Raw genomic sequence first — 23215 nt, 5'->3', positions numbered from 1 at the left:
AATAATGCGACTTACCTATACTGATCGGTAAAAATCCTGAAAATGACAATTCGTTTTTATTCGTAAACGTTCCACTATGTTCGTTAACATGCTGTTAATTAGTTACGTTAATAGGCGTAGCCCCCAACGATTCGTTATGTGTTTCCATCCCGCACCCGTTTGTTGCCAAAACACAAAAAACACAAAATCCCTTTCCTCCCCTGTGCGAAAAACGATCGACAATGAAAGTTACAAAGAGATAGAGAAAGAAAGATAAAGACAGACAGATAGATAGATAGAGAGATAGATAGAGAGAGAGAAAGAGAGAGACGTTATACCTGTGCAATCGATAACACCGAGTATTTTCAAATGTTTTTCATTCGAAGTATTCGTTCCGACGTGTGGGTGTGATATTCTTCTCTTTTTACGTATATTTTGCTTCTCGTTTGTAACAGAACGGAAATACGTGCAACAATGCGCACGTGTACATGTGTTCTCGTGTGTGTCTCGCGAGCATCGATTTTATCAGCGCGATTCTGCCATGTGCTTTAACGAGAAACTCCTCGTCAAAAAGGTTTTTCCACGTTTTTTGCTTTTTTTCTTCTTTTCTTTTCTTTTTTTTTTTTTTTTTTTTTTTTTTTTTTTTAAGTAATTTCTAACATTAAACAGAGAGAATCAAATATATGAGGAATGCGTGTAAAAAATTTATGTAAGAGTTATGTAATATTAGTCTGTATACAGTTAATGATAATTTAGTAGAAATGTATTGAATATTTACAAACAATTTCATTTAGATTGCATTTAATCATTTATATATTTTTTATTGTAAGATAGTAGAGAAAATTGATATGAAATGGTTGAAGTCCTTTTCTTTTTATAAAAAATTTTTAGATACTTTATGTTTAATAAATACTTGTAAAAATGTTAGAAAATTACTTTTATTAACCGACTATCATATTTAAATTTGCTGTAAACAAATGTATTGTATATACCTTTGGTATAGTAAAAATATTATATTTCATATTATATAAGATATTCAAAAATATCTAGCGCAAAATTAGACTAATTCATAAACAAAAAAAAGAAAGAGTATATCTGTATAACAGTATGTCTATAAAACATTTTTTATTAATAAGTTTTATTTTTTCATTTAGTCAAATTGTGCGCTAGATTTTTAAATAATTAATACATAAAAAGTTATTAAAGCTTTTATATGTACTTAATATTATTCATTTGTACAATATATGGATATAAATAATTTCCGCGTTTTTTATATTCATGAAATAAGTAAGAAATTATATAAAATAGTGAATTATAATCTTTTAGTTGGAGATATCGAAAATAGAATAACAAAGAGCTATCTATAATATTTCTATTTGTACGTTTATTGAACTTTGTTAAAAATATATTCAACTTAATACAATTTCACCATTTTTAGATGTGAACATTAAGTAGATTTTTTTACTTAATTCTGGGCCAATTTTACGTACAGTTGTAAGTGGTCCAGCTGCTCTTCTAATCTGTAAAGTGTTAAAATATATTTATAAAATGTAAGTAAAAATAATTATAAAAATATTAAATTTTAGTTTATAAATTATTTTATTTTTAGAAGTCTTATTCGAAAAACATTGTAATAAATATTTTTTATTTACCGGGATATCTTTCAACAAATTTATTCCTTCATCATCTGTACAGTTCATATAAGCCTGAAAAGAAAGAGAAGAAATAAATAGAGGTAGCAACTTATATTTATTATACATACTATATATTGATGTTTACTTCTATTAAATGTGCAGGACTTGGATACATAGAACAAATTGCTTCTGCAATTTCAAGACTGCTCAAATTAAATTGACAAAGCTGTTGCTGCCATAATCTTTTCAGTCCATTTCCACTTTTATCTACTTTTACAGTATTTCTATTATCTCCCATTACATACCAGTCAAATTTATTTATTAAATTTTTATTTTTTTCTAATTTATATGGTATTTCTGCTATAGCTTTTGTATATTGATATATCATCAATGCTAGATCTTGAGAATTATTAATTAATCTACTACTACAATCTGCAATAATTTGTATTTCGTTGAGATATGTCTCAAGTTGTTTTCTTGATATGTTACAGGAATGTTTAGATAATTGAAGATACTTTTCTGTACAAGTTTTTTGTGTTTTCTTTTTTGTTCCACTTTTATCTGAATTTTTTTCTTGTTCTCTATAGGCAAAATAATCTTCTATACCATAAACTACTAATGTTATTTTGTAATCTGGTAATGAGCATTTAATGCTAGAGACAGACATATAAAAGTCACCATTTGTTACTTTTGTTGCTACCTCGTCCCAATTCCAGATTACCAATATTTGACTAACTTTTTCAACATCTGTTACTGTACATATTTCATTGTCATCATTAACATAGCTATTTTCTATATTTCTTTTCCACGTAATGCTATTTGAAATAAATTTCGTTTTAACGGTACATTTCACTCCAGCATCTCTCAATGTATTTGTTACATCTGTAACAGAAATAAAATTCGCAATGGCTTTATCAACAGTAATTTCTATAAATTTCATACATTCATCAGGTTTTATATTTTTTAATTTTTTTGCTGCAATTGCTTTTAGTGCTTTCTCTCTCGTTAACTGCTCCTGTTTCTTTAATTTTTCTTCATTTATTTGAATCCTACTTTTTTTTCCTATAGTATTTTTAACCTTCCTTTGTCTCTTTTTATTTCTATTCTCTTCATCTGAGCTAGATGAATCAGAAGTATCATACAAAAGCTTTTTAACCTTATGCTGTTTGAAATGTTTGTTGCTGGTAGTATGTTTATCATTATTGGACTGATGTGATGGTGCATTGTTGTTAAAATTAGAGGAACAACTTGCAACATCGGCATCTTGTGATTTACCTACATCGTCTTCATTAATAATGTGATAAAAATTAACTTCAGGAAATTCAAAATCGCTTGAATCACCAGGTAAAGCTTTATTATTCGAATTTAGTTGAACGCATTCGTTTGAAGATTCGTTCGAATCGCTTAAAACGACAACATCCGTGATCATTTCATTAAAACGTTCGTGAAAAAATTAGAAAAGTTTCTGCGTTCAGAAACGTTCAGCTCGTTTTCCAGATTCAGTAAATGTCAGTTCCAGACATTTAAAAATCTCGTTTGTTTTAAAGTATTGTACCACACGTTACGGAAACTTATACGGAACATACAGCAAACGCGATAAATGTAGATGTAGTCGCCAATGAAATAATCAGATGATATGTATACCGTGGAACTTTGAAAAAGGCATTCTTTGATTGGCTGTTGCATTCTTGCGGCAAGTTGCATTCACCGTGTATGCTATATAAGCGTCGCTTTAACATTCGTGTTCCAAACTTCGGGCGTAGACCAGTTCCCTGGAGGTGTCGTTCGTTTTTCCAACTATAGCGGAAATAATGACGTCATGAATAAAGAGTACATAGCAAATGGATGATACATCGAAGTGATATGGGACTGTTTGTGTTAGAATTTTGATTTCCCGATGCAATTGATTTTTCAGACGAACGATTGTTTTGCGTAGGTTTTATTGACGATCCACAAATTTCGAACGGTAAATTTTTCATGAAGGTAAGAAAATTGATATGCATAATGCCTTGCATCATGACTAGGGACTCCCGTTTTGCTTTGTTACGCTATCTTTACTGTTTCTTGAAACTGCTTTCGTAAAGTGGGAATTCTCGCAACACTTATCTAACATAAACAAATGTAGCGACCACTGACTCATTCCATCTGTCTATTCATTTCACGCTAAAGTGAAATTTGTGGTACAGACCCTCCCATCCATTCCGGCTAGACTCGGTCCCGGCCCTACGATCACAATAGAAAACGATAGCATATCTTGTACGATATTTTCTATATATGAATTTTTTTTCGTATATTCAAACCATATTTGACGCACCCTGATTTTTTCAAACATTTATATCTTGTTATCAATTATATCGTTTAGTTCCTCTTTTTTTTTTATAAACAGGTGAGTGAAAAATGTGGTATGTGTACATAAAATTTGTAAGTTTATTGTGCTTTATTATCATTATATGTTATTTTGCTAAATATTACAAATATAATAATAATAAAATCATTGGTAAAAAAAATATTGTAATATAGTTGTGATATAGTTGGGTTTTTGTATTTGATTTGCATTTTTGCCAAATTACCTGTATCATGTTATAAGAGTACAGGTAATTTTTGTATTATACCATGTAAGTGTATTATCATTTTGGTTTTCAGAATTGTCTTGTTTAAAGTAACAAAAATGTCTGATCACTTTGGCCCGATAACTTTGAAATGGGATCCCAAGAATTTAGAGATCCGTACCATGTCTGTAGAAAAGACATTGGAGCCCTTAGTTTTACAAGTTACTACGCTTGTAAATACAAAGGGTCCTAGCAAAAAAAAGAAAGGAAAGTCAAAAAGGGCCAGTGCTTTAGTTGGAACTGTTGAAAAAGCAACTAGCAATTTTATTGAAAAAGGTGAACAGATAGCTTATGAAAATCCTGATATTACTGCAGAAATGTTAAGTGCTGTTGAGGAAGTAAAAAAAACAGGTGCTGCAATGAGCATTGCCGCCAGGTATATTTTATATTTACCCTGTTATACAGAGAACATGAAATACATTTTAGTATAATTGTTAATTAATTACAGAGAATTTTCTGAAGATCCTTGTTCTTCTTTAAAAAGAGGCAATATGGTTCGAGCAGCAAGAAATTTATTATCTGCAGTAACACGTTTGCTTATTTTAGCAGATATGGTTGATGTGCATTTGTTGTTGAAGTCGCTTCATGTGGTAGAAGATGATTTAAAGAAATTGAAAAATGCATCTTCACAGGGAGAGTTATTAGAAAATATAAAGCAATTTGGAAGAAATGCATCAGAACTTATGAATCAAGCTGCAAAACGTCAACAAGAACTGAAAGATCCTCAATTAAGGGACGACTTGGCTGCAGCAAGAGCTGTTCTTAAAAAGCATTCTACTATGCTTCTTACTGCCTCTAAAGTTTATGTTCGACATCCTGAATTGGCTGCAGCAAAAGCAAATCGTGATTATGTTCTGAAGCAAGTGTGTGAAGCTGTAAATACCATTAATGATGTGGCACAAGGAAAAACTCCAGTTGACAGCCAACATCCTTATGAAGGACCTGGAGAATTGGCTGCTGCTTTAGATGATTTTGATGAAAGAATGGTAATGTCTCCACTTGCGTATAATGAAGTACGTACAAGACCCAGTCTTGAAGAAAGATTGGAAAGTATTATCAGCGGTGCTGCATTGATGGCGGATTCTTCATGCACTCGGGATGAACGTAGAGAACGCATTGTTGCAGAATGTAATGCAGTTAGGCAAGCACTTCAAGATTTGTTGAGTGAATATATGAATAATGTAAGTATTTTACAGATCTTTATGCTTTTATAATTTAAACATACGCTTTGTATGTATATAAGTTATTTATACATATACATAAAATATTTAAATAAATTTTAATAATTGCAGCAATGTAGAGAAACTTAATTTTTTTTTATATCATTTATTTTGGTTTTTCTTACTCTGTAACATAGCATTTAAGTGTATGATACATTACTGTGTAATACATTTATAATTACATATATACAAAAATATATGTCTCCATAAATACATTTAGAATACAATTAATTATATTATCATTTATTATTATTAATTATTCATTTAACAAAATTCATTGATTTATGTATTTCTTGGTATGTTCATTTTACTCATTTGTTTTTTTATTTTTGATGACTGCAGTTACAGCTTGCTCGGGGTGGGAAACGGGTAAATATAAAAATCTTGTGTTTTCTTATTATTCTTGCATACAATTTACAGATTAAGCAAGAATTTTTTGTTAAAATATTGTATTTTACCACACAATTTATAAATTTTATTATTTAACAAGAAGCACTAATCAAATTTTTAATAACTCTGTATACACTGATTTTGCAGTTGTTCCCTAAATTGCACAATTGTATATGTATTTTGTAGATATAAAATAATAGATATGGCACCAAATGTAATATGATTACAGATTCATAGAAATTGAGTAAATAAATAGTGTAGATAAATAGTGCATATTATATGGTATAACTTCTGATATAGCTGTATAGTATAACTTAAGATTTGCAATGTAAAAATAGAATAACATAAAATTTATTTTTAAGTTGATTATAGATTTTACCTGTGTATATATATATATTTTTTTTTATTTATAAAGTATTTTCTATAATTAAGAAAATTATTTTTTTATGTTTTTTATGTTTGCTTATGTACATAGCTTTTCCTAAAATTTATTTTCATTAAGATAAATAAAAGTATAAATGTAACTAGTACATTAATTTGTCAGATATATGAAATACCTACATTGAAAAAATATAGCATCTTCCAAATAATGAAATAAAATAATCTCTTAGCTTATTCCTTTTAACAATCATTAAAAAAAAGTTTTATCTTGCACTTTAATGCTGTTAGTAAGGAAATAGCTTAGATTTTACTTGAATGCTCATAAAACAATTGTTCTTAGTCCAAGTTTTTTAATTATATACATATATATATATATATATATATATATATATATATATATATATATATATATTTTAACAGATGGGTGTCAAGGAACAATCAGAAGGTTTAGAAAGAGCAATTGATCATATGTGCAGAAAAACTCGTGATCTTCGCAGACAATTACGAAAGGCTGTAGTGGATCATGTATCTGATAGCTTTTTGGAAACAAGTGTACCTTTATTGGTCCTTATTGAAGCTGCAAGAAATGGCCGTGATAAAGAGGTGGAAGAGTATGCACTTGTCTTTACAGAACATGCCAATAAGCTAGTTGAGGTATATTGTTTAGTTAAATACACACGTCTGAAATATTAATTTTATTATAATTGACATAATTAATATAATATCTATTCAGGTTGCCAATTTAGTATGTAGTATGTCTGGAAACGAAGATGGTGTAAAAATGGTGCGATATGCGGCAGCACAAATTGGAAATTTATGTCCACAAGTAATTAATGCAGCCCGTGTGCTTGCAGCTCGTAATCGATCTAAAGTAGCTTTAGATAACATGGAAGTATTTAGACAAGCATGGGAAAATCAAGTAAGAGTATTAACAGAAGCTGTTGATGATATTACTACTATTGATGATTTCTTAGCAGTATCTGAGAATCATATCTTAGAAGACGTAAATAAATGTGTATTGGCATTACAAGAAGGTGATGCCGATACTTTAGACAGAACTGCGGGTGCAATCCGTGGACGATCTGCCAGAGTGTGTAACGTTGTTCAAGCAGAAATGGATAATTATGAGCCTTGTATCTATACGAAACGAGTTTTAGAAGCTGTAAAAGTTTTAAGGGAACAAGTCATGCCGAAATTTGCGCAAAGAGTAGAAGTCGCGGTAGATGCATTGGGTAGTAATCCTGCTAAAGATGTGGATGAAAATGATTTTATAGATGCTTCAAGATTGGTATATGATGGTGTTCGTGAAATTAGACGCGCTGTACTGATGAATAGAGTAAGAGAATACAGTGGAGTCATTAATTTGTGTTCTTGACTACATTTATTTCATTTATATATGTTATATTTTAGGCGGATGAGGATTTAGATCCAGAAGATGTGGAACTTGATGAACATTATACATTAGAAACTCGTAGTAAATCAAGCGCTCAAACTGGTGAACATGGTGTTGATGAATATCCAGAAATTAGCGGAATTACTACAGCCCGCGAAGCAATGCGTAAGATGCCTGAAGAAGACAAACAAAAAATTTTACAGCAAGTAGAGTATTTCAAGAGCGAGAAACTAAAGTTCGATAAAGAAGTTGCCAAATGGGACGATGCAGGGAACGATATTATTGTTCTTGCTAAGCATATGTGTATGATTATGATGGAAATGACTGACTTCACTAGAGGTCGTGGACCTTTGAAAACAACTATGGATGTTATCAATGCAGCAAAGAAAATTTCTGAAGCCGGAACTAAATTAGATAAATTAACAAGACAAATAGCAGATCAATGTCCAGAAAGTTCTACTAAGAAAGATCTTTTAGCATACTTACAACGTATAGCATTATATTGTCATCAAATGAATATTACAAGCAAAGTCAAAGCAGATGTACAAAATATTAGCGGAGAATTAATTGTATCTGGACTTGACAGTGCAACTTCTCTCATTCAGGCAGCTAAAAATTTAATGAATGCTGTTGTACTTACTGTTAAGGCTTCATATGTTGCATCGACTAAATATCCTCGACAATCTACAGTAACTGTAAGTATCCTTCCTATATTAATATTATTTATTCAAATTCTATACTTTACTTTATATTCTAAAAAGACAGAATTACATTTACAATTTATATGTATAATTAATCTAAGATTTAAACTTTCTTATTAACTAACTATATTGGATTTTGTAGTATGTAAGTATTTACGTAAAATATATTTATAATTTAAAAATTTAATAGTATTTTAGAAAACAGTTATTATCGGAACTTCAAATTCACAATTAATATTTATTTTATTTATATAGTCTCCAATTGTTGTATGGAAAATGAAAGCGCCAGAAAAGAAACCATTGGTTCGTCCTGAAAGACCAGAAGAAGTCAGGGCAAAAGTGCGCAAAGGTTCGCAAAAAAAAGTGCAAAACCCAATACATGCACTTTCCGAATTTCAAAGTCCTACAGAAAGCGTTTAAGATTTTACGTGTAAGTAATTTAATAAAAACGAAGTCTAGTATATAGCATCACCTTTAAAAAATCATATGAATAAGATGTTTTATTTTCTACTGAGTATAAAATTAAAACACAAAATCTGTGTTTATTGTTAATTTATTGTCATGAATTTCTAACCCAATCATCGTGATATAATCAGACAGAGATTCCTCATAGAAAAATAAGTCGAAAATGCAAAATGAAATTTGTGCATGCAAGACTTTCTTTAAAAAAAAATGACTCGTTTGTTTTATGATTGTTAGGATAATTTTTTTACAAATAAAATTGATAATTTGAGCACTTCTATAATAATTAATTGTATAATAGGATTTATAACGTATAAGTTTTAGCTTTATAAGTAATAAGCTCTAGAATAATATTATTCTTTTTATTATTATTTGTAAAAAATAAAAATTGAAATTAAACGCATAAAAATAATTTAATAACATTTTATTAAGTATTATGATAAGCGACTTATATGTACTTACGTACATATGAATATAAGCTTATCAAAGACCTTACATTTTCGTTATCAAGAATCAAGAATTCAAATTGGTTATTATTTTTCTGTTTTATTAATATATGAATCCTATTTAACGATTTTATAACTTGTACACGTTTTTATACATATCCAGAAACAAGGTCTCTAATAATAAAAAAAAAACTAAGGCTGTTATTTTAAGTAATGTTAACAATTACAGGCCTTGAATTTTTACTACTATGTTACATGAAGGTCAGTTTCTTATTATAATGAATTTTTTGACAATAATATTGATAAATACTTTGTTATGCTTTTACAAAACCAACTAAGATACAAATAGTAATATTAGCATCTTTCCAAGTGGCAATTATATCAATAAATACAAATAATTAATATGAAAGTATAAGAATTCATTTATATAAATACATTTAATGTAACAAATTATATTTTTTCTAATACGTAAATTTTTTACTTATATAATTTGCTTTACATATATAAAATAATTTTAACATATCTTATATTTCTTTAGAAAATTTTATTAAAAGTTATATTTTTTGTACTTTTTGTTATTCAATATTATATTCATAATTAGATGAAAAAATCGTGTGTCAACAAAACTTGCATAAAAGCAATATAAATAAGACAGTATTGCATTGGAATAAAGAGACTGCAGATCAAAGTATTTAATGATTGTATATAAGTAAATATGATTATACATTTTTAAAAAATCTCCTTTATGATGATTTTACATTACTTATAGTATATAAGAAATAATTGTAAAAAAAACTGATACCAATTTCATACCTTATATGATGAGTAAAGTATTATATTTAAAAAAAATACTACCAAAATTTATTTAAAAATTTTGTAGCAAATATTAAATGATTCTTGAATTATGAAAATAACATGTTGTATGTGTGACAAATGCACAATAAAAATATAAAATTGTGCTTCATAATATGTATTATTTCATTTATATTAATATAGTCATTATAATAAATGTTGTATTGGATTAGTGTTTGCAGAATATATAAGGAGTAAAATCATTTCACATTTCATAGCTTTTAATACAATGTGTATTGGTATCAATTTTTTACTGTTGTAAAACTGATACTAATTTATATAGAAATAATTTTAAGATTAAATTGTAGTTATATATACTGATATGCTGCCAAATACAAGGTGATGCTTTTAACAAATGTTTCTTTTTTACTATTATTCATTATATTTACAAATAAATTATTTATCCCATATAAAGAGAAAGATAATATCATTATTATACATAATAGGAAAGGATATTACAAATACAATACATAAATTTGTGTTTTATATAGTTCATTTATGTACTAAATATTACAGAAATAATAATACAATACAGGAAATTGCAAATGCAAATGATTAATGGCAATAATATAATTATAATAATTCACACTTGTTTAAACAATTACTTTTATCCTAATTTGCTACACATTATTTTTATAGTTATATTTACAGAAGAAAATATTTATCGCTAGAAAAGAGTTTACCTGTATTTTTTTATATTTTAAATTTTTTGCTTTTTTTTGTTTTATCTCAACATAAAATTGAAAAATATTAAACATTGCCCAATTATACAAATTAAAAGAACATAAAATAGTATTTGTGCTTGTTGATCTAAATGTTCAAGTTACATATATCGCTGCATTAACAAGTTTTTTTTCTTTATTATTTTTAGAGTATTTTTTCATTGGACATAATGTATGAGATAATTATAACTGCTTACTTTTTAAAACTTAAAATATCTTATTGTAATATTAGTATGATTATAATTAGTACACAGCAAATAAATACAGGTACTATTGAAATAACTCATAAAGAACGTGATATTTATTTTCACGGATATTATTTAAATTCGAGACAATTTAAGTATTGGAAAACACGAAGTATTATGCAATGGTACTTTATATAGTAGTTACATTGTAACCAGATGAGTTTTTTTTAATATTTTTCTACTGCTAAAATACAGCTTTTTATGGATATATATGACATGCTACTAAAAATATTAATAATATGATATAAATATTGCATGTCATTAGAATTGACACAGATTTAATGACTACAAGATACATATTTATATGACTATTAGTAATGCTTCATACTTACATTTTTTTAAAATTTTATTGCAAAAAGTAAAATTATATAAACTAAATAGGTGCTTTTAATTAGTATATTTTATCGATATTATTTAACAAATTGATAAAGAATAATTAAATATACATCAGATCTTGTTAAACAAATAGACTTAAATCTAAAAGACAGTCTCTTCATACTAAGATAAATTTAAAAATTAAAAGAAGTTGCCTAAATTTATTGTTATTAATTGTTCTATATGATTAATTCACTACTAAATTTGAATCTCCCAAATAAATCCATAAATACCTATTTTTAACTCTACTTTTAACTGAATATGTTATTCTTTTTTTCTTGTAATTTTTTGACTTTTATTTATTTTTTTATTTTTTTATTTTTTTTTTGAGGAGCCACAAATAGATGAGATACATGAAAAAATTTAAAAGCAAAATAATGTAAAGCACTATGAAATCCAATAAGATTCTTTAACTGTGAATAATCTATAATGTGATAAATCTATTTAATTTACTTCATAATCACAGTTGCTGCATTAGTAATAGCTGCTTTATAGTAAAGTATGTTGTGACTAAAGTAATACAAATTTAGTTCATGCAATCTTATAAAATCCTGACAGTATGTATCTATCACAATGCAAAAAATGTTAATTGAATTTGTACATAAACACGTGTATCCAAAGAGCATATAAGTGGCAAACGTGTATAATTAATATTATTAAAATTTTTTTGTTTAAAATTTTCATTATAATTTACAAGATAGTTCACAAAATTTAATCAGTTAAGAAAGTAGTAATGAAAAGGATTGAAAAATTATACTTGTATTATTTGAATTTTGATTAAAATGGGAAATACACTCACCACTTATAGTATTTTTCAATAACATTACATTTCATACACATACTTTAATTAGTTTCAAAATATTATTTTGTCGAAATTTTATTACTTAATTAAAGAAAGTAAGTAATACATTGACTCTCAATACTACAAAAGAGTCAGAAAAAATGTCCTTCACAGCCTGTGTAAGACTTTCACTTGAGATCTTCAAGTCTTTCAAGATATATGCTGATAGAGGACCAGAATTATGACATAGTCTTTTTTTTTTTAAATGAAAAATAAAGACTGACAATAAAAATAAAAATTAAAACTCTGCTCATATAATTAGATGCATTAAGTATTTTTTTATCAACAAAGTATATATTGGATGCATTTTTAGTGCATCAGTCTTTGCGACTTCTGTGTATATATATATATATATATATATATATATATATATATATATATATATATATATTTATATATATATATGTATATGCATATATCTATCGTTATTTGAAAATATACTTTCGATCAGGCACCTATATCGCGCTAGCGCATTGATACCTATCGGTTACTCACATCGTCGTTATATTGGATTGGCTATTATTCATAGTCTATCGTCGCAGTCCTCGCAGGATGGATGAAGAACGCGCGCTAAAAAAAAAGTCGTTTCGAACCTTAAAGAAAGAAATGATCCACCGTGTTAGTTCTCGTCTCGCTTATCCTTATCATCTCGAAATGTTACCGCAGAATTCGCGCGACAGACGACGCGCGATGAAAAAAAAGAAAAAAGAGGAAACGTCTCGCTTCCCCTTTCTTTGCGCAAACGTTGCGTAACAATCGTTTCGGCTTATTCACCGAATATGGCAATGCGTCAAACTTTCTAGCTGCTCGCTCCAGGGTTGGATAAGCCCTGCGCGACGCCGTATTTACTCGGCTGTTCTCGCCGGTGGAGGAAACTTGGAAATTTATTCCCGGGGAAATTCGCTCGCTCGTTTTGAATTTTTAGCAGGCTGGCCAACTTTTCTTTCCTCCTCGGTCGTCGGTCGGCCCCGTCGCGTCGTCGCGTTTAAACGGCCACGACAAAAGCGATTCTCCCGAGCTGGAGGGCATCGATCGCGAGCAAGGCAACCCGAAGAACTGTTCCAATTACGACAACGCGTCGTCCCTCCTCTCGTTATTGTCTCCTTCTCTAAATTTCATCCGGGCTCGTCCGACATCCCGTTGCCGACTAATTTTTCGGAGAAACTCCCAACCCTCCCATCGGCGAACTTGTTTTCGCTCGTTTAGAACGCGAAACTCCGAGACGACGACGACGACGACGACGACGACGAGGACGAGCTGGAAAGTTGCACTTTATTGAAGGCGATTTCCGACTCCGTGCCCGCCGCGCAAACACCGACACCGTTTCGCACTCATTGTCAGTGTAACCGGACCAACTTCGCCAACTTTCGTTTGAATCGCGTTAAACGAATCCCGGTGAACTGTATGACGCTATCGGCGCGTCACTCGCTCCGCGAGGAGCCGAGGCACGCCGTGGTAATGCCATTGGTGTTACGCACACTGGCAACTATTCTCGTGACGCTGCGAGCAGCACAAAAGCCACTTCGAGCACGCCTTTGCGGAAGGTAAGCGCTTTCATGCGTCCGTCGTGAAACGACGACGCGACAGAGGCCTCGTTCCGTTGTCGTTACGAAATTTCCAACGGGCCGTGTCTTTTGTAGGCCGCTTAGTCGACTAGTTTCTGCCGCCGTAATTATCTTCTCCGATATTTTACACGAGGTTTGACGACGGACAAACGGAAGGTCGCTGGAATTTAGATTAGTCGTTCGCGCCCGTAAAGATCTCAGAGACGCGTTTTTTTTTTTTTTTTTCTCCAAAAACTGAGGGTTCGCGATACGATCGAAACACGGTGCATAATGCAACAATTACGCGCGTTACTACCTTCCACGTTGACAAATTAGCTGAAACTGTTGCTTTGATCGACGACGCGAAGCAAACGAAGTGATAGATCTTCTAAAACGAAGCAAACGGATCGCACGGAAGTAACAATCAACACTCTGTTCACAATTCACGGATCGCACGGGATCATATCGTTCGATAACGACGTACTCGGAGGACGAGTACTCACGAATTAAGCCGCGATTCGCCTGACTCTGACTCGTGGGGCCGAGTTCGCGTCGGTTCGAGGCAGAACTCGCGACAAACAGTCAGCGTCTTCGCGAAATTAGCGAGAGATCGCGAGAAACGTCGAGATTCGGTATGCTGGGAGAAACCACACCGAGGTATAGTTCCGACGATCGAGCGCTCACGTTTGCCCGTTGATCAACGATTTCCTCGATTCAACCCGGCAATCGGTTCGCTAAATCGATCGATGCTCTTACAAATGAATGTAACTCGTAGCCGTCGACCGTTTATTTATGCGGAATATTTCGAAGCGGCTGTAACGCGGCCGTTCGAGCCGGTATTTGCATTTGTATTGTTTGATTACCCGAGAATTCAATTTTCTCGGGGCGGGAGATTTTAGAAATAATCGAGGCAAGAAGTCGCGCTCGCCGCTCGTAAATTTTCATCGAGGCGGTGTTGTCGGGACCGGCGCGTTTGCCCGATCTAGAACGCGGCAAGAACGATCGCGAGATTATCGCGATACGTGTTCGTATCGAAACGCGAGCGTATCGATGGAATTTGCGTTAATGGGAAAGCATGTAACCGGCGCCGTGTCGGACGTCGGCACGCCGATACGTTCTCATAAGTGGGACCCAGCCGGATTCCGCATAATTTTACGAGACTTCTGCTCGCGATCCACGAGAGTTTATAGGGCGATTTTCTCCGGCGTAATCCGTACAAACGAGCCGGTTAAGTGGAGTATAAACTGCTAATGAAGCCGGCATCATCATCCGGCGCGGAACGGATCCGCGATGTGTTTGCCGAAACGGTTTGAAAATTTAGACCGTGCCCGCTAAAAGATACTAATTGTAGGCGCAGCCGATAATAGTTAGTAGCCGCGGCCTAATCACCGCTTTGATGCGAACGTCCATCGATTCGACAAAATCCCGATTTGCATCGGCTCGCCGTTGTCCTTGCCACTTTTGCCTCCGGCGGCCGCCGCGGTTAATCGACTAATAGCTCTTTTCGCCAGACAATCGGACGTTGCCGGAGCAGATTTTACGATTATTAACAACCGCGGCGCCGCAAAACGAAAAGGCACGGCCGCCCGTGCAGATCATCTTTTTCCCCGTCTGCTGGTTTCCCCGTCGCTTCGCCTCTGATGAAATTGCGCGGAAAAAGAGAAACGAAAAAAGAAGGTAGGAAGGATCAAAGAGACCGCGAAGCGATGCACGCGCGAATTCGACTCCCAGCGGGGGTTCAGATTGACGAGAATAATTCCGCTAGATCCGTCGGTTTGACGGCGGCGGCGCGGCGTGGCGGTGAATAGTAATGCGCGAATTAGATACGGTTCCAGTTTAATAATCACATTTTACCGCGACTCTGGGGAGCCCGCGAACTCGGAGTCGTGTCTTTGTTCCAGTTAGAGGAAAAAAAAACAAAAAAGAAAAGAAGAAAGGAAAGAAAAAACACCGTTCGGAAAACGCACGAAAATCCAGAGGAAATCGCGATCGATGCGATGAATTTGTTCGCAACTTTTTCTTGTTACTTTTGCGGAGTATCACCTGGTCGCTATGTGACCAAGCAATCTCGCGCAGATTCTTCCAACAAATATACTCTGAACAAACAACAATGACGACAGGATCGGACGCGCGACTGCTGAGACAGAACAACGCAATTTCTAGAAGATGCATGTGCTCTATCGAATATAAACACCTGCATGTGACGGAGAGTCGAATAACGATCGACAAAGGATTACAACACCGATAATAGAATCCGTGGGGCACCAGGATAGCGCACAGGTGAGGCTCCGTTCTCGACAAGGTCGGTAATGACGCGAACAGCCCTACTAGGACGGCGAGCAATCAATCGAAATCGTGCTTGTTGCTGCCTATCCGACCTGCGACCTCTCCGTTCCACGATTCTCTCCTGCATGTCCCTGGCCCCTTTCTCTCTTTCCCGCCCTTTCCTTCTCCTCTCTGGCTGTCTCTCTTTCCCTCTCGCCAGGAAGCCACCGCGTCTCTCTCTCTCTCTCTCTCTCTCTTTCAGTCTGTCGATGCTGTTCAGGTCCCTGGCTCGCTCTTGAACCGGGCCATTCAGCCAAGCCGCCCTTTCGCCGGATTCCTCTTCCCGGGGGCGGAACCAGGGAGAACCGGAAGTGCCCGGATATGAGTTTCCGGCGCGGACAATTTGCAGCACAAAATTGAATGATCGACTCCGATAACCGTCGGTTGCTCGTGCCTATCTATGTAGCTCGCAGCCACGCTGCGAATTCCAAAGCGGCGCGGCGACGTTGTCGCCCAGCGTCGACAACGATCGTCGGCTGGCTGCCGCCATTACGTCGATTCGTTATCGTCATTACCGGGGCTTCGAACGGAGGTCCGTCGAGGCCTGGAAACGGTTCAATCCTAGCCAGCGTTGGTCGGCCATTTTTCGGCTAGTCGCTTTCCAACAGTTTCCGCCAGTTCCTCCGAAATGCCTACCCTTCCTAACGACGCTTGACGTTTCCCTATTACTTCCGCTTTTCTCTTTCCCTCGTCTTTTTTTTTCTCTTTTGAACATTGTAGAACAAATTTCGCGAAATACATCGGCAATCAGCGCGTCTGTATTTCCGAGTGTCTTCTAATTCCCGCAGCGGAGTGGTTTATAGCGAAAACAACGACGACTAACCCGTTACTTTGTGCAACCGCGTGCACACGCGTCGCGAAATGGCAAAGAGAAAGAGGGCACGGTCACAGGTGAACTCCATTTGCCGTGCCGAGGGAAACGCTGATACGGCATAAACTGTTTCGACGGCTACGAAATAAAGGCGGCTGGTAGCTGCTGCTGCTGCTGCTGGTGGTGGTTGGCCCGCAGGGGGGAGGGGGGAGGGATAGGCGCGGGATTGATTCGAATTGCCAAAACGGTTCGCTGGCTGCGACAAGGCGGTGGCCATTTTTGAACAGCGAACCTTCGCTATAAGCTCGACCACAAATGGCTATTTACCTCTTCTGGCCCGCTCGTTGACGCCTCGCGTTGTCCCTGTTCCACACTCGTCGGCCATCCGGTTGCTCGTTCCGAACCCCTCCCGCGTCCCGTCCTTGCTGTGTCGCCCTGTTTTCACCGTCACCCTCCGCCCGCCGCTCGCCGCCTCTTCGACCACCCTGCAGCCTCACGGTCTCACCCCTATCTCTTGGCGCACGGTGCCTGTACAGCCACCGGTGAAGCGGCAGGCTTCGCCCGACAATGTCTATTGGAAGATTTATTCCAATATTTTCAATTAAAGTTAGACAAAGCCGTGTTTGATAACGCCTGCGTGTTTCGCCGCTCTAGTTGCGGAGGTAAAAATAATGCGGTACGCGCGAGTGATCAGGAGTGGTTTTCAGCGGCGTCGGTACGTTCTCCGCGCGCGATGTGTTCGGAGAACGTGCGCGGGGAACGAGTCGCCGGTCGCGATTGCGAAAGAAAGGGTTTGGCTTTTGGCGAGGAGCGGGAAATTTTCGCCTCTGCAGGGAGCGGACGTTGCCACTACTTTCGTGGACAGAGCGATTGAGTTTAATCTTGAAAAGAGAAACAGTCGAAACGACGAGTGGCTTCGCGGTTTGGTATCGGAGACGAAACTCGGATCTCTTTCGGGAAAAAAAGTAATCGAGTCTTTGACGGATAAATACGCGTCGTATCAGGTATTTCGTTTTTCGTCTCGTTAAGAGCCGAGTGTTGTTCGACGTGAAATCGGTTTTCTTTTTTTTTCTCGCAGTTTGCGATTATTCAAAGGGAGCAATTAAACGGTCGAGCGACGGGGATGACGGCGAAATTACCATTACGCAAGAGTCGAAACGTCTGTATGTCGTAATTAACAGCGTTGCATTACACTGATAATTGATTGCGTAACAACAATTCGAGTTGTTTGTAACCAGCGCTGAAATCGAATATTGCCGTGCCTCTTATCTCTCTCCGAAAATTACGAGGGCGGAAAGAGAACGGAGAATTGTCCAACCTCTCTTCTCCTCTCTTCCGTTTATCCCTCTTTGCAGCTTCCTTCTGCGCGCTCGCGCGAATTTACGAAAAGGAAACAACGGTCTCTCATTGTGCGTGGCGAATGGTAATTAGATGCCTAGTGGAATGCCCGCAAACGTCACGTGGCTGTCATGAGAGCTGTCATTACCTCCTGTTGGCATACACGTGCGTGTGCGAGAAAACGAGACATCGTTGAGAGAGGAGAGAAGGGGATAAAGAGTAAGAGAAAGAGAGAGAGAGAGAAATAGAGAAAGCAAGAGAAGAGGTATGCACGTATCGGACAGCGCACTGATTCGCTCGGACAGTTCGATCACTGGCTCGTATACTTGCGACAAACCTGAAACACGGACTCGCTTCGGGGAGCGGCTGTTGAAGGCGGTGAAAATGGAATTTGAATGGCATCCGGTGGATCCTGCCTGTATTTACGGTTTGATATCAACTTTTGTTTCTGAATCCGGGAACGCGGCTCGACGTGCCATCGCAGATTTTCCATCGCTCTGCCGGGCTTTATGAAATTTTACCCTACATTATAGAGGTTCATGGAATTATAGGTCTATTAATTAGTGATTGTTCGCGGAGAGGATAGAGGCCGAATTGAACGTCGAGCGAGCTGCGCAAGTTCGTATAAATGCAATTTTCCCGTATCCGATCGCGCCGATTAATTGTACTATATCGACGATCCGGCAGAGAATCGCGAACGACGAGTATCACGATGTCGATGAATTTTACCTGTTTCGAAACGTTCGGAGAGGGAGAGTGACTTGTTACGGGTTCTGTTACGTCTTGAGGTGTTTTCAGACGTCAAATTTGCACGCACGTACCGGCGTCAAGACGAAAATCGATCCCCTCGATGTTCCGTTGAATACAACGCGAAGGGTAGGATGACCCTTAATAACGCGGGATACGGTGCACGAGGCAGAGCGAGAGAAGGGAATAAGCAAGACGTCTGACGCCGAGGGGTGGGCGAGGACGAGGACGAGGACAAGGACGTTAAAAAGAAGAGGCAAAAGAGGCGGGAGTAATCGAGGAACAGAGATGGTTCGACGAAGTAATAGGGTCGCAATGGCGAGCCTAGGTATTGTGCCAAGGAGAACAGCCTTCTATAGGAAGGGGATGAACGCGTACACGTAGACCGGTGCCGATTGACGTCGAATAATCGAAACTTGAAGCTCGAATGCGTTACGTCCGTCGTTGTACGCTCGTGTAATATATACATGTACATGAAGTTCTCTGCTCGCTCTGTGATTGAATTAATCGTTAACTCAGCGTTCTTTCTTTTCACACGTGTATATATCGGGCCAGTTATTTAAAAGATCGTTCACGCGGAGGAACAATTTTTCAACGTTTTTTCAAGTGTCATTCACAGCGCTCTATTTGATCGGCGTGTCAGCGCCAAAATGATTTTCGCAACGGCCGATAGTCGATTTCACGCGAACGACTGGTCGACGGTTCGCGATACAAATTTGCGTTTTGATAACGCTCCGGCTGCGCGAGGGTGTCAGAGTTGAAATGCAAGCAGAATATACACATATATAAAAAAGGAGAGAAAGAAAGAAAAACGAAAAAGGAGGGAAAAAGATGGTAAAATGTACGCGTGTATAAGCTTGCACGGCGAAAACGAATCGAGCGAAAGATTTGAAAAATAAATGCGACGCGGAAAAACTGGGGGGAGGAGAGATAGATTTTCGATAATGTCTCTGGCGTTTGTCGCAAATAACGTGGCGTTGCCGCGTCTCGTGACGTAGAAACGGCCGCGTGAGGAACTCTCTCTCTCTCTCTCTCTCTGTCTCTCTCTCTCTCTCTGTCCCGGGAAACCCTCGTGAAACCGCTGGCGTCTCTCGCCTGACAGACACAGTATGTGACGTTTAAATGATTCTCACGCGTGCGATACGAATTGGCGCCTGCTCGACCACCACCGACCGATTCTGCACGGCTATTCATACAGGCGGCGCGCATTCATACAGAAATCCCGAGTGAAAGAGAGGGACGAGCAGGTTGTATCGAACGGAGGACGTGTTCGCGTGGAATTCACCTGGAGTGCATGGGACAGCACGCACGTGTGTCAGTTGGCAGGGACGATGTGCCGTGTCGGTGCACGGTACCACGACGCGAGTCGTGCCATTCGCAGGTGATAGACAATCGTGGGTCGGCTCGTTATTATGCCGCTCGCGGTGTGATTTCCAATATGTTGCGAACGACGAGCGTCACAGCGACCCGTTAAGCCTCTCGTTTCGACCTTCGATGCCCAAATGACTGGCCGAGTTGCTAAGAGAAGAGTGCCCGTTCGATCTGTCGCGTTAATGGCCAATACGCGGCACATTTCCGATTGGTTCGACCTCGTTCGCCGCACGGCCACCGATGGAATTTGTATTCGTTGTCACGTACCGCCAAATCGGTGCACGCGTCTGTGTAAATATCTGACGATTGGCGACGATGGACAACGATAACGTCGTTAAACGGATATTAACTCGGTCGAATAACTACCTGGCGATGCGTGGCCAACTCGAAAAATTTCGCGAAGATGACGTTTCGGACGAAGCAGCGTTAAATAAATCGCGCGAAACGGCGAAATTTTTGCAAATTTCGATCGAAAACGAGAGTTTGGAGAAGTTTGGTCGGTCGATTAAAGACACGACGAAACGGAAGGAGGAAAGAGAATGGAGAGCGGAGGGGTTACGCGAAGGTAACGTAAGATCGAAGTTTAAGTGGTTCTCGACTCGAGAGCGAGAAAGAGATTGCCACATGCTCCGACAACATGACGCTGGTAAACTGGTAATACTGATGCAAGTGTAATACCTAATAGCAGCCCGAAGCGGTGTCGGGGCCAACTCCTTCTAAGTGAATTAACTCCGAGTTAATCCCGAGTTAAGTAAACCCCTAAGTAGACCTCGAGTGTCTTCCGTTCTTCCTTTCCTGGCTGAGGTCTAGCCTCGTCTAGCCTTTTCCGTTCCTCGAGCGGAGTACGTTAGCAGGCGGAACCGTATGTACGATCGTTAACGATTAGAATCTTTCGAGCCCACCGAGTGGTTACCAGTCACGCTAACTACCCTCGGTTCCTTTCCGTTTTGCTCGCTTTGCCCCTCTTAACTTTCTCCATCCTGCGAAATGAACACCACGCAGAAAATAAACCTACGCCTCGTATGTTACCAAAGAAACACGCGCTAGATCTCTCCGAGTCTCTCGTCTCTTCGCTCTTCTCTTGGATCCAGCGGTTCGTCTCGCATTTTTAATCTCTGCCTCTGTTCATTAAGATTAACCATTAAGCGTCCTGACGACCGGCCATCGTTATACTCGGCGACCTTCTCTTTTTGCATCAGCCAGGGACGCGTATTAATCATCGCGCGACCACGCTCCGCTCTCCCCGTCATTTTTCCTCCGTTTCGAGATTTTTCCTTTTTGTCGCGTCTGACAGCGCGGAGCGGAGCGAAACCGCGTTACCGTTATTTTTTGCACGATTTTTCACTCGCTCGTTTCTACCACGATAGAGTGAAAACCCCCCCTCTCTCTCTCTCTCTTTGCCGTCACTGTGCTCCGACTAGTATACGTGCACGTTGTTTCTATGCAGCTTTCCCGGTGTCACCCCCTCCCCGCCCCCGCCCACCGTTTCAACCCCGATATTTATACAACAAATGGAAAACGTTGATCCGGCATCCTTTGGCGCATCGTCGATTTGGTTGCAGATCGTGCAGGTTTCGTTGACAACGAACCAAGTCGTAAAGAACGGCTCGCCTGTCACGAAACCCAGACGTTTGCATCCATTTCTCCTCTCCGTCGTCGGTGATCCCTCGTTGAGCTGTTTGCGCCTCAGCGACGACTCTTCTGCTCACTTGCCTCTCTCTGCACCCTCCTTTCCACCGGTGGCCGCGTTCGCCGGGACGAGGAGTGGTTTTCGAAGAAACGCGTCGCGAGGCGCGGTTGCCTCGTTGATTCGTTAGATTAGCCGAAATGGCGCCTACGTGCCGCGTAATTGTTATCAAGTTCATTTACATCGCATTAATGCTCAGGCGAAATTGCGGCACTCGCTAGCTAACGGACCGATCGTTAAATACAGCTGGCGTTTAATCGGCTTGCACGGGCATTACGCCGGGTGTGCGCAACAAAATTATAAACTGCCGGCCTCGCTGAATATTCCGGCGACTATTAATCGTCTACCGAATATGGTTAATAAGCGTGCTCGGTGCACGCCGATCTATCGATTAATACGCGCGTCGCTTGGAAGGCGTGGAGAGGCGCGGTCGTGTTACGAGACGCTTGCGACTGATCAAGTATCGGATGTATATAATATATATATAATTTATTATATTATTATTTATTATATATATATTATTAACTTGTACGAAATTTCGACATATATATATCGACGGTAGATGGAATTTTTAAATTTCCATCTGTGAGCGCAAAATACAGGGAGGAGATTCGAGGAGCACGTGTGATTTATCTGTACTACTGGCTGAAGCTCGAATTTATTTAGACGCTTTAGGATCGTATTATTATCTTCATAAACTCTTTGCTCAGAGAGTTATTGCACTGAAAATTAATAGGAGATATTCAGTGTAGCATGTACAAATGGGGAAGCAACTCCAAACTAGTAATCTCTCTCTCTCTCTCCCTTTCTCTCTCTCTCGAGTTATGATTTTTATCCGCGCAACAAAAACTCGCGTTCTATATACGGGGACTCGTTCAATTCGGATAAACTGAAATTCCGATGAACAAAGTTTCGCCGCGTTGAATGAGATCGTCGGGGTAGATCGCACCGATAGAGGGGACCGACGATCCCGTGAATCGTGTCATGTCGATTCTTGCGATATCGTTCGCGTATCCTTGCCAGAGGGCCAACGCGAATAACGTCGTGCAAACGACGCGGCAAACGAGAGACGCGGGTACAGAGAGACGCGGCGTGTCACGGCGGAGAGTGACAGCAGCCTAATGAAATTACGATGTTACTTG

At 37.8% G+C, this 23215-nt stretch overlaps 2 protein-coding genes across 8 annotated transcripts; one reads left to right on the top strand and one right to left on the bottom strand.

Moving 5' to 3' along the window:
• Positions 1-1341: 1341 nt before the first annotated feature.
• Positions 1342-3332, bottom strand: LOC122533393 (crossover junction endonuclease EME1). Of its 3 annotated transcripts, XM_043663041.1 has the most exons (4): positions 3258-3332; positions 1759-2495; positions 1632-1685; positions 1342-1499 (listed from the first exon to the last, which is right to left on the bottom strand). In XM_043663041.1, exons 1-4 carry the CDS (start codon positions 3277-3279, stop codon positions 1389-1391), a joined length of 924 nt encoding a protein of 307 aa, XP_043518976.1. In that variant the 5' UTR covers positions 3280-3332; the 3' UTR covers positions 1342-1388. The 3 variants fall into 3 exon arrangements, 2 of the variants coding, with proteins under 2 accessions (XP_043518976.1, XP_043518975.1); XM_043663040.1 differs by lacking the exon at positions 3258-3332 and having other exon boundaries at positions 1759-3251; XR_006307704.1 differs by lacking the exon at positions 3258-3332 and having other exon boundaries at positions 1483-1499; positions 1742-3251.
• A 53-nt stretch (positions 3333-3385) lies between these two features.
• Positions 3386-10419, top strand: LOC122533392 (catenin alpha). 5 transcript variants are annotated; one of them, XM_043663034.1, is made up of 9 exons: positions 3386-3596; positions 4257-4598; positions 4671-5403; positions 5785-5811; positions 6634-6867; positions 6947-7549; positions 7624-8301; positions 8450-8452; positions 8563-10419. In XM_043663034.1, exons 2-9 carry the CDS (start codon positions 4282-4284, stop codon positions 8725-8727), a joined length of 2760 nt encoding a protein of 919 aa, XP_043518969.1. In that variant the 5' UTR covers positions 3386-3596; positions 4257-4281; the 3' UTR covers positions 8728-10419. The 5 variants fall into 5 exon arrangements, with proteins under 5 accessions (XP_043518969.1, XP_043518971.1, XP_043518970.1 ...); XM_043663036.1 differs by lacking the exon at positions 5785-5811; XM_043663035.1 differs by lacking the exon at positions 8450-8452.
• The last annotated feature ends 12796 nt before the right edge of the window (positions 10420-23215 follow it).

Source organism: Frieseomelitta varia, unplaced genomic scaffold (assembly GCF_011392965.1).
Source record: "Frieseomelitta varia isolate USP_RPSP 00005682 unplaced genomic scaffold, Fvar_1.2 scaffold_524, whole genome shotgun sequence".
Lineage (NCBI taxonomy): Eukaryota > Metazoa > Arthropoda > Insecta > Hymenoptera > Apidae > Frieseomelitta > Frieseomelitta varia.
This window is presented reverse-complemented; position numbering and strand designations above follow the sequence as displayed.

Excerpts from the sequence above, each read along its gene's own strand:
- LOC122533393 (XM_043663040.1), bottom strand. The coding sequence starts at position 3,042 with ATGATCACGGATGTTGTCGTTTTAAGCGATTCGAACGAATCTTCAAAC. Across the intron at positions 1,686-1,758 it reads GTCCTGCACATTTAATAGAA|GCTTATATGAACTGTACAGA; the intron begins GTAAACATCAAT and ends CTTTCTTTTCAG. Across the intron at positions 1,500-1,631 it reads ATTTGTTGAAAGATATCCCG|ATTAGAAGAGCAGCTGGACC; the intron begins GTAAATAAAAAA and ends AACACTTTACAG.
- LOC122533392 (XM_043663034.1), top strand. The coding sequence starts at position 4,282 with ATGTCTGATCACTTTGGCCCGATAACTTTGAAATGGGATCCCAAGAAT. Across the intron at positions 4,599-4,670 it reads GCAATGAGCATTGCCGCCAG|AGAATTTTCTGAAGATCCTT; the intron begins GTATATTTTATA and ends AATTAATTACAG. Across the intron at positions 6,868-6,946 it reads ATGCCAATAAGCTAGTTGAG|GTTGCCAATTTAGTATGTAG; the intron begins GTATATTGTTTA and ends ATATCTATTCAG.